General features: G+C 41.3%; 2 protein-coding genes across 5 annotated transcripts in view; one reads left to right on the top strand and one right to left on the bottom strand.

Moving 5' to 3' along the window:
- The first annotated feature begins 254 nt into the window (after window positions 1–254).
- ndufa5 (NADH:ubiquinone oxidoreductase subunit A5) lies at window positions 255–6,259 on the top strand. Its single transcript, XM_058417076.1, has 5 exons — window positions 255–368; window positions 3,858–3,902; window positions 4,259–4,375; window positions 4,762–4,827; window positions 6,050–6,259. Exons 1-5 carry the CDS (start codon window positions 348–350, stop codon window positions 6,149–6,151), a joined length of 351 nt encoding a protein of 116 aa, XP_058273059.1. The 5' UTR covers window positions 255–347; the 3' UTR covers window positions 6,152–6,259.
- A 135-nt stretch (window positions 6,260–6,394) lies between these two features.
- The window catches only part of ptprz1b (protein tyrosine phosphatase receptor type Z1b), a 41,604-nt gene continuing 34,652 nt past the window's right edge, over window positions 6,395–13,346 (bottom strand). For all 4 annotated transcript variants that reach the window (XM_058416988.1, XM_058416987.1, XM_058416986.1 and 1 more), the window contains 8 exons: window positions 12,243–12,389; window positions 12,068–12,161; window positions 10,045–10,118; window positions 9,827–9,955; window positions 9,587–9,736; window positions 8,412–8,554; window positions 7,648–7,783; window positions 6,395–7,475 (listed from right to left, as the gene is read on the bottom strand). In XM_058416988.1, coding sequence (XP_058272971.1) covers window positions 7,332–7,475; window positions 7,648–7,783; window positions 8,412–8,554; window positions 9,587–9,736; window positions 9,827–9,955; window positions 10,045–10,118; window positions 12,068–12,161; window positions 12,243–12,389 — 1,017 coding nt within the window. In that variant the 3' untranslated portion in view covers window positions 6,395–7,331. The remainder of the gene's footprint in view (window positions 7,476–7,647; window positions 7,784–8,411; window positions 8,555–9,586; window positions 9,737–9,826; window positions 9,956–10,044; window positions 10,119–12,067; window positions 12,162–12,242; window positions 12,390–13,346) is intronic.

Here is a 13,346-nt window from a genome sequence, read left to right on the forward strand (position 1 = left end):
ATTATTAAAGTAAGTTTATTCTGTATGCTAAATTTATACTGGTTGAATGCTAAGCTCCGAAATTAACACCATGAACACAGGATTCTGAATGCATTGTAAATTCAGTTATTAAATTGGAATTTGTATGAACGAAAATATTTCATTCTAGACACAGACACATAAGATATGTATATTTGTTTGCTTTACTTTACGATTTAAATATTTATATCTTTTCCGTTTTTTTTCCATAAAAAAGAAAAACTTCAGCACAACACAATACTAGAGGACTGTAGCTAGGGAAACTATTGAGGCGCGTTCTTCTGGCGTCATCTTCCAGCGACGGAGAGTAGCATAGACGGCTAGCAGCTATGGCTGGTGTGATAAAGAAGGTACGTGTGGAGGTCATTTAATAATTTGTAAAGTGTCTCTAAATGTTGAGGTGAGGATGTAGTTTTTGTAAAAGGAGCTGATGTTTATTCTTGCAGGAGTATCAGGGTGGAGTGTTAGATCAATGACAGAGCTGGAGTGTAATAAAGCGCTAGAGAAGTCTCTCGGGCAGTTTAATAACAACAAACAAACAAATCAGCGACTGTTGCTTTGTTTGTTTGTTTGTTTGTTTGTTTGTTTGTTTTGTTTATATCTTAAAGATAGTGTGCAGTTTAGGAACAAATATTAGTTTGAAGGTTAAAGAAATCAATAATGAGAGTTTTGCTTTCAGGGCAAATTAAACTAGGTCTAAGTTAAATTCTATGGATTCATTACATACTAAAGTTCATACAGATCGTACAGGATTAATAATATTAATTGTGTGGTGTAGATGGAGAGAGAGGGAGGGGGTTGTGTGGGATAGATGGAGGGGTTTTTGTGGGGGGGAAGATAGAGATAGAGAGGGGCATTGTGTGGTGGAGATGGAGATAGAGAGGGGGGCGTTGGGCGGTGGAGATGGAGAGGGGGGCGTTGGGCGGTGGAGATGGAGATAGAGAGGGGGGCGGTGGGCGGTGGAGATGGTGATAGAGAGGGGGGCGTTGGGCGGTGGAGATGTAGGTAGAGAGGGGGGGGGTGGGCGGGGGAGATGGAGTTAGAGAGGGGGGCGGTGGGGGGTGGAGATGGAGATAGAGAGGGGGGCGTTGGGCGGTGGAGATGGAGATAGAGAGGGGGGCGTTGGGCGGTGGAGATGGAGATAGAGAGGGGGGCGTTGGGCGGTGGAGATGGAGATAGAGGGGGGGGCGTTGGGCGGTGGAGATGGAGATAGAGAGGGGGGCGTTGGGCGGTGGAGATGGAGATAGAGAGGGGGGCGTTGGCCGATGGAGATGGAGATAGAGAGGGGGGCGTTGGGCGATGGAGATGGAGATAGAGAGGGGGGCGTTGGGCGGTGGAGATGGAGATAGAGAGGGGGGCGTTGGGCGGTGGAGATGGAGATAGAGAGGGGGGCGTTGGGCGGTGGAGATGGAGATAGAGAGGGGGGCGTTGGGCGGTGGAGATGGAGATAGAGAGGGGGGGGTTGGGCGGTGGAGATGGGGATAGAGAGGGGGGCGTAGGGCGGTGGAGTTGGAGATAGAGAGGGGGGCGTGGGGCGGTGGACATGGAGATGGAGAGGGGGGCGTTGGGGGGTGGAGATGGAGATAGAGAGGGGGGCGTTGGGCGGTGGAGATGGAGATAGAGAGGGGGGCGTTGGGCGGTGGAGATGGAGATGGAGAGGGGGGCGTTGGGCGAGGGAGATGGAGAGGGGGGGGTTGGGCGAGGGAGATGGAGAGGGGGGCGTTGGGCGATGGAGATGGAGATAGAGAGGGGGGCGTTGGGCGGTGGAGATGGAGATAGAGAGGGGGGCGTTGGGCGGTGGAGATGGAGATAGAGAGGGGGGCGTTGGGCGGTGGAGATGGAGATAGAGAGGGGGGGGTGGGGCGGTGGAGATGGAGATAGAGAGGGGGGGGTTGGGCGGTGGAGATGTAGATGGAGAGGGGGGCGTTGGGCGATGGAGATGGAGATGGAGAGGGGGGCGTTGGGCGGTGGAGATGGAGATGGAGAGGGGGGGTTTGAGTGTGTGTGTGTACAGTAAGTGATCATGTATCTGTGTATTATGATGAAGAGCACAGTGAGGTGTGTGTCAGAGAGAGTGTGTGTGTGTACAGTAGGTTGATTGTGTATCAGTGTGTTATCATGAAGAGGTGTGTGTGAGTGTGTGTGTGTGTGTGTGTGTGAGTGTGTGTGTGTGCTGGCAGAATCTGTGGTAACTGTGTTTCTCTGTCAGTTTCCTAGTAAGTGAATATTTGTGGTTTGTTGTGATTGTGCAGAAGAATGAATGTAAGTGAGTAATGTGATTAGAAATATGTGTTTAAAAACATTATTACTAATCTCAGTATGAAGCAGAAGATACACCTTAAAGCCACCATATAGTCGTTTATATAATGATTATATAATGTTCCTGAGGTGCTGCAGTGCACCGTGACGGTCCTGTGTGTTATTAACAGACCACTTCAGCCCACTGGGTAGGAGCCTCTGTGTGGACGACTCCAGTACTGGTGGAGTTTCGGATTTAACTGGTTTTTAAGAAGTAGATGATGGATGATGTGGAGATGCTTTAGGTTTCTGCACACCCCACACCCCCCCAAATACATCGGAAGCGAGCAGATGTGATGGTTTTGTTGTCTACACTGTAGAGTGTTAGTGGTGATGAGCAGAACCATCACTGATGCAGATAGACATAATCCAGGACTACAGCACAAGGAGACGAGCTCTGACCGCTCCACTGATGTGCATGATAAAGATTTTTCTTATAATATTTCAGCAATACTTTTTCTGAACACCAGGGCCGCATCCTCGAGCCTCACTGATCATAGGACGCAGTTGAACGGACATTCTCGGTGTCATTTTTAACTCTTTGACTGTGCACTTGCAGCTGTGAGGTTCATCTGTGCTGATCTTCATCCTCAGAAAAGAAACTCACACAATAGAAAATATTTCTACCAAAATATTTTCAACATTATTACTTTAACACATGCTGTAATTATTGCTTAAAGAGTCATGTCTGCCCTTTCGGTTTCTCTAATGTTTAAAAGACATTTATTATTTGGTCAAATTATCTTGAAATATCTTAAGTTGTTGCTTGTGGATAATCCAAAGAGGAAAGATTATTAAAATGAAGCATGTTCAATTCATGAGAGACTCTATGATTTTATGTGTAACAGATTTAGATTAATGTATTTGGGGTTTTTTTTTGTTGTTGTTAATTGTAAATCATCACACAGATCTGGTTAGTAATGCATGATGAATTGTGTCCACTAGGGGGCAGTATCAGCACTTCAATAGCGTTCATGTTCAGTGAAAGGCAGGAAGCTGTTGAGGTGTATTTAATAATCTCGGGGCGTTCGTGCTCCGATTATCATCTCAGATGGAAACATACAAGACAATCAGTTGGCCTTGTTTATCAGGCTGAATACAAACGGGTTTATTCGTAAATTATTTCTTCGAGCATTTCCACAGAGCCTTTGGTATCCGTGAAACTCTCATTGGTGTACGTACCTCGTGTATAACCCTGAGTTATAGACTAATAATCAATTACTGCCCTGTATATATGAATCATACTGTCAAGTTTGATTCATTTTCTGCATTTAGTTGGACAGCATGGTAGATGTTTATGTAATGATCTAGTCTCTAAGCTTTGGTTCAAGTATTTTGGCAAAGCAGGTATCAATGCCCAAAGAATTAATTTACAAGGGTTTTTTTTTCTAAATTGCCTTCTCAGCTGTTACTTCCTTTTTAGTAATCGCCCATCTGTTGATTAACAGCTTGTTATTTGCATCTGTTACAGAAGTGTGACCGTGATTCATATTTAATATAATAGTTAATTCGTTGTCTCTTTCTTTATTTTTTCCCCCCAGACCACAGGCTTGGTGGGCCTGGCTGTTTCCCTCAACCCACATGAGGTAAAGTCCATGCTTTTTATTCACTATTCAAGAGTGAGGAAGACTCAGGATGAGGATGACTTTTATTAAACAGTGTTTATCAAGTGGAATGTAACTGTAGACTTGCATTCATTCCCCTTGTGGAAGTTTGTACATATTGAATAGTGTCATTTCCGACAGTCTTAGGATTTTGTACTGCAAACAGGTTTATTTTTAAATTGTTAACACAAGAGAATACAGTATTCATTAAAATACTATAATATTTATTGAGTAAAAAGCGTGTGTGTGTGGTACATTAATGCAGAAGAAGACTAACTCATGTAAAACCCTGACTGATGAACTAAACCTCATCTAATTTGCCATTTTTCTGCCCTTAGCGTCTAAGGATTTTGTACTCCAAGATTCTGGGCTGCGTCCAAGCCATGCCTCAGGATGCCGCCTACAGGAAGTACACGGAGCAGCTAATAAACGAGCGACTGGACCATGTCAAATCGGTAAGAACACCTCTGACTAGAACAGCATGAAGCGTCTGATAGACTGTAGATAATGTGATGTGATGGATAAGATGAGCTGTAAATATCAGGTTTCTGTACAGTATGTGGTTTCGGTTCAAAGGCAGCGCTTTGTTATTTGATGAGATGAAATCTGCTATGAAATATTAATCTCCTACTGATGTGTGACCAGCTGTGTTCAAAATCAGACCTACTGTTAGCTCATGACTAGAGCTAGACCGGTGTATAAGCGCCAGAGTTACGGGTATATCGGCTCTCTCGCGCCTGTTTACACACCGCTCTCTGCCAAATCGTTACAGTTCCCTAATGTAGAGATAACAAATGAACATGAACTGTGTTTGATTCTGGTGGTATGATGTTCTCTAAAGGAACCTGATGTGGAGAAACTCGAAAAGAAGATCAACTGTGGCCAGATTGAAGAGGTCATCGCACAAGTGAGTACAAAGCCCGTGCTCCGACACCGAACAAAGCCACGGTTTCGCCAAAAAAATAAAAAAGGCAGCAGAACATTTAAAGCTGTTCTGTTCGTCAAAGCCAGCAGTAATTACTGTGCTTTAAAGGCAACAATTCTGCTTGAACTCCTACACACTGCAGCTGCACCCGGGACAGAGAACTCTCTCAAAATGAGCAGGAGAGAGGAATTTATATTACATTATCTAGATATAATGACATGGACACCATGTGTCATCTCTGTAAATACAAGCCCATCTGCGTAGAGGTTGCCATAGGTTACAGATTTTTTCCTTAGCATTCTGTCCAAAATCAGCATAGCAGCATCAACTAATATATATATATATATATATATATATATATATAATACATACATATATATACATTATATATGTATACTGTACTGCCATTTTCTGGAAAGCTGTAAAAAAAATTCTTTTATCACTATATTTCTTGCTTATTATTTATTATTTATAAAACACTGTAATTATAAATTAAACAAATACTTGGATATTATTTTTCAGGATACCAATCTACAGTAGCAACAACACTGATTAAATAGATTAACAAAACTCTGTTAATACCAAGCAGTGTTTATTCCCCCATTGTTTCAGTATATGTACTCTAATTAGACAAAAGTGTGTGCCAACCTGACCAGCACCCCTGTGTTTGAGGTTATAATGCACTCCACTAGTTCTGTTCTGAGAAGTCTTTCCACTAGATGTTGGAGCATGGCTGTGGGGATTAGTGATCATTCAGCTACAAGAGCATTAGTGAGATCAGACACTGATGTTCTAAGAGTGAGGAGGTCTGGGGTTCAGTCGCTGTTCCAGATCATTCCGAAGGTGTTCAGTGGGGTTGAGTCAGAGTTCAGGGCTCTATGCAGGACACTCCAGTTCTTCCACTCCAACATTAACACACCATGTCTTCATGGAGCTCAGGGGCTTTGTCATGCTGGAACAGGGTTCGAGTCTCTTAGTTCCAGTGAAGGGGAAATTATAATGTTACAGCATACAGAGACTTTCTGTACTTTAAAGTTTGTGGAAACATTTTGGAGGAGAAACACACATAGGTGTGATGGTCAGGGGTGCACATACTTTTGGTCATATAGTGTGTATAAACTGATCATCATGAATAACAGAAAATGTCAGAACATTGTGAAGTTGCAGTGTGTAATGAAGTGTGTATGTATTAAATATTTTGTAGGCAGAGTCAGAGCTGGCTTTATCCAGAAAGATGGCTGAATGGAAACCATGGGAACCACTGATCGAAGATGCCCCTGCAAACCAGTGGAAGTGGCCAGTCTAAACCAGTCGCATGACCAGTCCTACCCTTTGAGCCATCCGGGGGCTTTTTGTTAATTTCAGGTTTATTTATGTTAAAAAAAAAAGATTAATAAATCCCGTCTGTAACGTCTCCACTGTGTGAAACAGATGTATGACTTTCTACCACACCAGACGCATAGTCACATAATCCACATGTAGGGCAGCTGTATACAAATCAAAGTAACCGAAAATAGTGCATGAAGAGGACACAGAGCAGAACAGCTTGTGTAAGTCATCTTTTATATAAAACCAACTAGATCAACAAACCCCAGCAGAATACAAACCGAATACGTTTACCTCATTTTACTCCGAGGGGAAAGTGGAATGTGTTAATACTGGCTCCTCTTCTGTCTCCGATTCACGTGTTAAAATGCAACAGTTACACCGAGATGCTTACACAGTACGTGCGAGTGGCAAGTTTAGAGGTTGTAGTGTTTTTCTTCCTGTCTCATTTAAAAGAAGTACACAGCGTAGTCACTTAATCAGCAGTTAGACACACAAACTCAGTAACAGACTTACAGGCATAGTTCACAGATATTAATCGTTGCTTTTCTTTACATCTACGTAAATTTCATGCATCAAAGTAACGAAACACAGACATGGAATAAAACAGCACTGTCACTTAACCGTATACACATATCGCCTAAAAACAAAAACCAAAAAACACGTGGTTAAACTCTTATGTCAAACAAAAGTAGTAAAATAGAAATTTTTTTATACAAATAGGGTTTGGTCTGTTGATGTGATCAGTGTGTAGTCATATATCTGAAATGTTTCTTTGTGTAATAATGTACTTGAGCTACATTCGTCTATAAAATCTGCGGATATCTTTTTACTTATAAATATTTTAACATTTTAACTCGACTAAATAGACATCACTAGCAGTGCGGCACTCAACATTCTGAAAAGAGTAGAAATTTTGGCATTAGTTCCAACAATAACATATCAAATCGCTTTATAAAGTACACCGTTTACAAAAAGGCACGATTAAAGACCAAATCACGTCCTGTATCGGACCATCCTGTACCGAGGGTTTTGTTTTTTTCTGTTGTTTTTTGAGGGGTGTGGTGTGTAAAGCCAAATGGCTACACTCTACCTTGATGTAAACAAAGTCAAATGATATCATCTCTTTATATCATTTTGTAACACGTGACTTATTTACATTACATAAGAGACTCCAGACTTTCCGTGATGTTTGCCGAGCCAGCCGGGATGTTGCCGTTGTTCTCCGTGGAATGAAGCGTTTTCTCGTCTTCCTTGCTGCTCACCAAGCTTAATATCGCTTTGTAAAGAAACTGATACTGCTCCTGGAAATACAAGAGAGGAGCGGCTTTAACATCTTACACTTGTAATCTTTTGGTATAAAGAGCATAGAGACTCAGAGCTCACCATGATTCAGTACATTCTGTATACAGACTCCTGTGTAAGCTGAAACTATTATAAACAAATACAGGGAAAATAAAGGGGAAGGGTCCTCACAATGTCACTGAATACTCCTGGTCTCATCAAGTTGGTCATCTTTGCTGTCATATAGACATCCACCATGTTCTCCTCTTCGAGCTGATTAATCAGAGTGATCAAGGAACAGAGTGTCCCAGCACTGGAGCCTCCATACCTGCACAAATAATTATCATCATCATCATTGAGGATAGAGTACACTGAATTGTATTAATCCCCAAGAGCAAATTAGGATACTGTTACTACTTCTACTACTACTACTAATAATAATAATAATAGAGTAGAGTGTACCTTATTAATTCCCAAAGGCAAATTTGGATACTACTACTACCACTAATAATAATAATAATAATAATAATAATAATAGAGTGAAGTGTACCTTATTAATCCCCAAGGGAAAAATTTGAATACTACTACTACTACTACTAATAATAGAGTAGAGTAGAGTAGAGTAGAGTAGAGTGTACTTTATTAATCCCCAAAGGAAAATCTGGTTATTACTAATAACAAGAAGTAGAAATTTCTTAAATTTGTATTTTTGTACAACTAGGAATTCCTTCTTCCTGAAAAATGCTGAGATGAACATCAGCAAGTGACTAGCCGACTGACAAACTGATCCCACACTCAAAATTCACTGCTTTTCCATACACATTCATCCTCAGAGTTCATATTCATTAGTGGTATTAAACCACCATACAGAAGACACCACACAGGGTATAACCCACCAAAAATCATTACAGAATGTCCGTATTACTTTTTGGGATTGTGCCACGTATATCACCTACCCATCATGTAGCACGATAGCGCCCTCTCTGTGCGCGCTCTCCTCCCTGATGATGTTAATGAGCTCGAAGGCATTACTGAGGGGTCTGTCTGGATTGGGCCAGTGTGGAGCCTGATAGCAGCGAACCTCCAACACGTAGTCGTCCTGTCATTCAGTGATACACAGCAATAACCATTAACATACAGGAGAGAAGAAACTCAATGTATAGTACCTTATATATGTAAGTATTCAATCTTCATTTCGTAGAGTTATAACCTTAAACTGAACTGGACTACACATTAAATAGCACATTAATAACCAAAAAGATATTTACCAATAATAAACATTGTTAAAGAGTTAGCTGAATGGAGTTGAGCTATGTGCAATTAAAGTGTCAAATGATCTCAGTCTACTGGATATGCATCTGTTCCCATAAAACCCCCGAGCCTCTCAGAGAAAATAGCTAAATAAACTGCATCATGATGAAAAGGGCGCTATTAAAACAACTTTGGGGGAAAAGTCCTGGAAAAATATCATCAGGATCTATAAAAATAGGATATATAAAAAATAAAAATATTCCAAAGAGTACCACTTGAGCTATTATTTAAAAATGAAAAGAATATGGTACAAATGCATCTGGGTCTACACGATGACGTTCAACAAAAGTCCAGGGAAGGAGGGCATTAGTCAGAGACATAAGAGCTCAAGGGAGCAGGAGAGATCTCCAGCTCAGATTCAGCATTTTGGCCATGTTACGAATCCTTACATTTTACAAGAACTACACTGTCAGAACAATAAGAGCAATGTTCACACATTAAAGCGCGGTGGAAGCGTTTTGGGGATAATTTTAATCAAATGTGACTGGAAATCTGGTCAGACTTCAGGGCAGGATGGATCTAGAGTATGTAAATAAGTCCTATCCCAAGGGGAATATTAAAAAATATCAGAATTCAGATGAGGAAAGCTGATAAGAGACATATCCCATAATGTTCATATCTGTATTTGCAGGTAAAGTGGTTCTAGATGTACTGATCCAGTAATGTTGAATTGTTTAAACAAACTTTGTGTCACAAAAGAATCTTGTGCACCTTTAATTGTTAGACATTAAAAAACAATTGAGTAAATTCCACTACAGTGGAGAGAATACTTGATGAAATAAAATAGTTGTATCTGAATGCATTTGTGTGATTTTCTTACTTTTAAGGCTTCCAGAATAAAGTCCTGCACCACCAGAGACTCTTCATAAGACAAACAAATCTGATCTTCTCCTGCCAGCGTCACTGTAAAGGTCTCACAGCTGATTGGCTGCTCTTTAGTGGGCCAGTAAACACACTCCTCTTCCTCACTCTGTAATTAAACACATTATTTCAACATCAGTGCTATAGAACAGTACAGACTGAGCTAGTGTGTGTGTGTGTGTGTGAGTGTGTGACTGACCAGGTTCTGTGTATCTGGCAGAGATATGATGATCTGAGCATTGTGGTCCCAGATCATCCTCCAGAAGTCTTGTATAGTGCTGCTCAGGGGTCTCTGGGTGATGATGAATTCACAGCTTTGATGGTATCCCTGCAAAACAGAACACACTCTGAAACTCAATCGCAATAATCTTAAGACTAGACAATCAGCCTAAAGTGCCATGTGGAAGGAGTTCTCACCATGATGTAAGAAGCATTAATGTAGTCTGAAGAATCCGTGCCAGTCGAAGACAGACTTACTCTGGATCTTTCCACTGCATACAGAGATCAGGATTAAAACTGATAATATGCAGTAGGAGGTGGTTTACCTGACTGACACACAAAAAGCTTTACTCTGGAAATCAAGACAAGCTTCCTTTGGATCTAGTGGAGTTTTGGTGATGACCGATACAAATAACATAACTCATAACTCTCATCACTTTGTGACAGTGACCTCATTGTGGTTAGCACCATTACTGCAGTGTTAAAGCAGTCTCAATGGCTCTGGACAGAAAACGTATACATGCAGAATCGCAGCACTAGGGACAGCAGCTGTTCAGCCTCCTAATAACTGACCAGGTTTGCTGAGCTGTTGCAGCAGGAATGGAAAGAAACTAATGACTTAGCAGCTCAGGTCCATAGGAGCAGAGCGTAGAGTAGAGGATTGGCAGCAGGAGTGAACACAAATCATGCTAATGATACGAGGAAGAAACCTTGAGAGAAACCAAACATCCTCTTCCTGGTGACTCCGGATGGTGGGATTAAGTGTTACAGTACATAAAGTTTGTTGAAAGGATGTTCCATATTAGCATGTTGTGAATAGAGTTCCTGGGATAATGACTACAGCAGCAGTTCTTAGTTCGTATATTTCCTCTTTATAGCCGTGCCCTTGGCTTGTTCTCCATGCCAAGAGGGAGAGTGTAATGACAGACACTTCCTGGCTGAGGGGGTGCATGGAAAAACTTGAGTGTTTTATATTAACCTCCTCAAAAATGCTGTGTGGCTCATTGTGCAACAGTCCAAGAACATCTGAGGGGTTCACACAAACTAGTCCAGACTGACAGAACCACAGTGGTGTTCTATATCCATCTCTGATCAGGCACAGAATCACAAGTGAAGTTAAAGTGGGCAAGCATGCTCTGGGAATTTAGTAAATGCACACCTAGCAGACTCTCAGTGACCAAGAATTCCCTAGAAGGGTTTTTTTTTTTTTTTTGAAGCAGCCTTGGCAGAGCAGAATGCAAACAGATGGGCAATGTGGTTCATGGACAGATTCTTTTTTTGGAGCAGGACGGACTGGTGTACTGTTGGCCAAAGCTACCTTGTGCCTTTTCTGCCACACTTGTAATTGATGATACTAGCAACCTAGCATGTCAAGAGACATTCAGAAGAGCACATCAAGGGAGTCAGACTGACCGTGTGTGCCAGTTCTTTTGCAGTTAAGGTTTTCTTACGGTGGTATGAAGCACTGCATGTGATCTTGCACCATGAACACTTCGGATTTTGTTGGTACAGATACAGAAATGTAGTAAAAGTAGTAAAGAAGTAAATTTCATATAAAAATACACTTGGTCAAAAGTATGTGAACACATGACCATTACACCAATATGCGCTTCTTGAACATCCATTACTAGATTTTTTCCCACTTTCCCACTACTTCTCTTCTGTGAAGGTTTTCCACTAGATGTTGGAGTGTGTCTGTGGGGATTAGTTATCATTCAGCTACAAGAGTATTAGTGAGATCAGACACCGATGCTGTAAGAGTGAGGAGGTCTGGGGTTCAGTCGGTGTTCCAGTTCATCCCAGTGGGGTTGAGTCAGAGTCAGGGCTCTGTGCAGGACACTCCAGTTCTTCCTCTCCAACCTTAACACACCATGTCTTCATGGAGCTCAGGGGCTTTGTGCACAGGGGCATTGTCATGCTGGAACAGGGTTCGAGTCTCTTACTTCCAGTGAAGAGAAATTATAATGTTACAGCATACAGAAACATTCTGTACAACTGTGTGCTTTAAACATTTTGCAGACGAACCATATTTGGGTGTGATGGTCAGGGGTGCACATACGTGTATTTAATGTTATTTTCTCATGTAAATTTTTCCACATGGGTATGTATACTTTAAGACGAGTTATAAGTGTTAATGTAAGAGCTACAAACTAACTTCAGTCTTATAGTCTCAGACCTTAATGTTCAGAGAGAACACACTGTATACCTCAGCACTACTCACCAGGCAGGAGGGCTGAAGGCCTGTTCTTTGGTATGTTGCACTCTTTCAGCGCTGTCACATAGTCATCCTGATTCGCACACTTCTGGCTAATCAACTGCAGTAAAAACAAAGAGATGAGAACATTGTCTCATTCCCTGTTATCCAAAAGCAAAGCCATGGAGTCATTTCATCCTACCTTAAACTGTTTCTCTAGATGAGTTTTGCCTGTTGGTCCAGGAGTGAGAAGATCAGAGACGTAAGCATGAATGTGGCTAGCTGATACTTGTGTCTCTTTGCTCCTGATGGCTTCTGCTAAGACGTTGTGAATGAAAACATATTGTTCCTGAAGAAAAGAAAACAAGATGATTTTTAACTTGGGGCTCATGGAAACCCAGAGCAGTTAGTAAGTGACTGAAAATTTTGTCGTTTCCTTCGCCACATGATTTGTCACATGACCTGTAACCTGGCTACATTCCCCTGATTAACAAGTTAGTCCTTTCGAGTGTATTCTGTTTGCTGGCTAAATGACTGTCTGTTAGTGACCATCAGGGTAAGTCTTGACAATCTGAGATCTTGTGACTTCATTTAATCCATAATTATTACTTTGAAACTTGCTCAGATGCTCAGAAGTCCTGTAACGGTGTGTTACTGTATAAATAATTACAGTGCAGCAGTCAGTTTAAGTTTAATTTCAGCTTGTATGTCTATATGTACTACAAATGCACCATTCATTCAGGATCACTAGATTCATTTACACTAGATGATTAATATATACACTTACTGAGCAATTATTAGGAACCCCTTGTACATCTGTTAATTTATACATTTATATGATTCTCATAAAGCAGCAGCTCAGTGCATAAAAGCATGCAGGTATGAGTCAAGAGCATCAGTTTACATTAAGATTGAACATCAGATTGAGGGAAAGAGTGATCTCTGAGATTAACCATGGCATAGTTTTAGAGTAGTTTCAGAAACTGCAGATCTAATGGGATTTTCAGAAGAAAATTGGGATGGGATTTTTTAAAGAATGTTTTGAGGGGAAAACCCTACAAAAAGTAAGCCAGTAGTTCTGTTCGAGGACACAACGTGTTGATAAGAGAGAGGACCAACATGTTGAAACTGACAGGAAGGGTAAGGTAACTCGACCACTCTTTACAACAGCTCTGAAAAGCATCTCTGATCACACAATGTTACCGAATAAGAATAAGAATTCCTAAAATAAGGAGAATACGGTTCCTAATAATTTGGTCGTTGAGTGGACGTTCATATCAAATCTTTGAGTAATTTCTCCCATCAT

This window comes from Hemibagrus wyckioides, linkage group LG19 (assembly GCF_019097595.1).
Source record: "Hemibagrus wyckioides isolate EC202008001 linkage group LG19, SWU_Hwy_1.0, whole genome shotgun sequence".
Classification (NCBI taxonomy): domain Eukaryota; kingdom Metazoa; phylum Chordata; class Actinopteri; order Siluriformes; family Bagridae; genus Hemibagrus; species Hemibagrus wyckioides.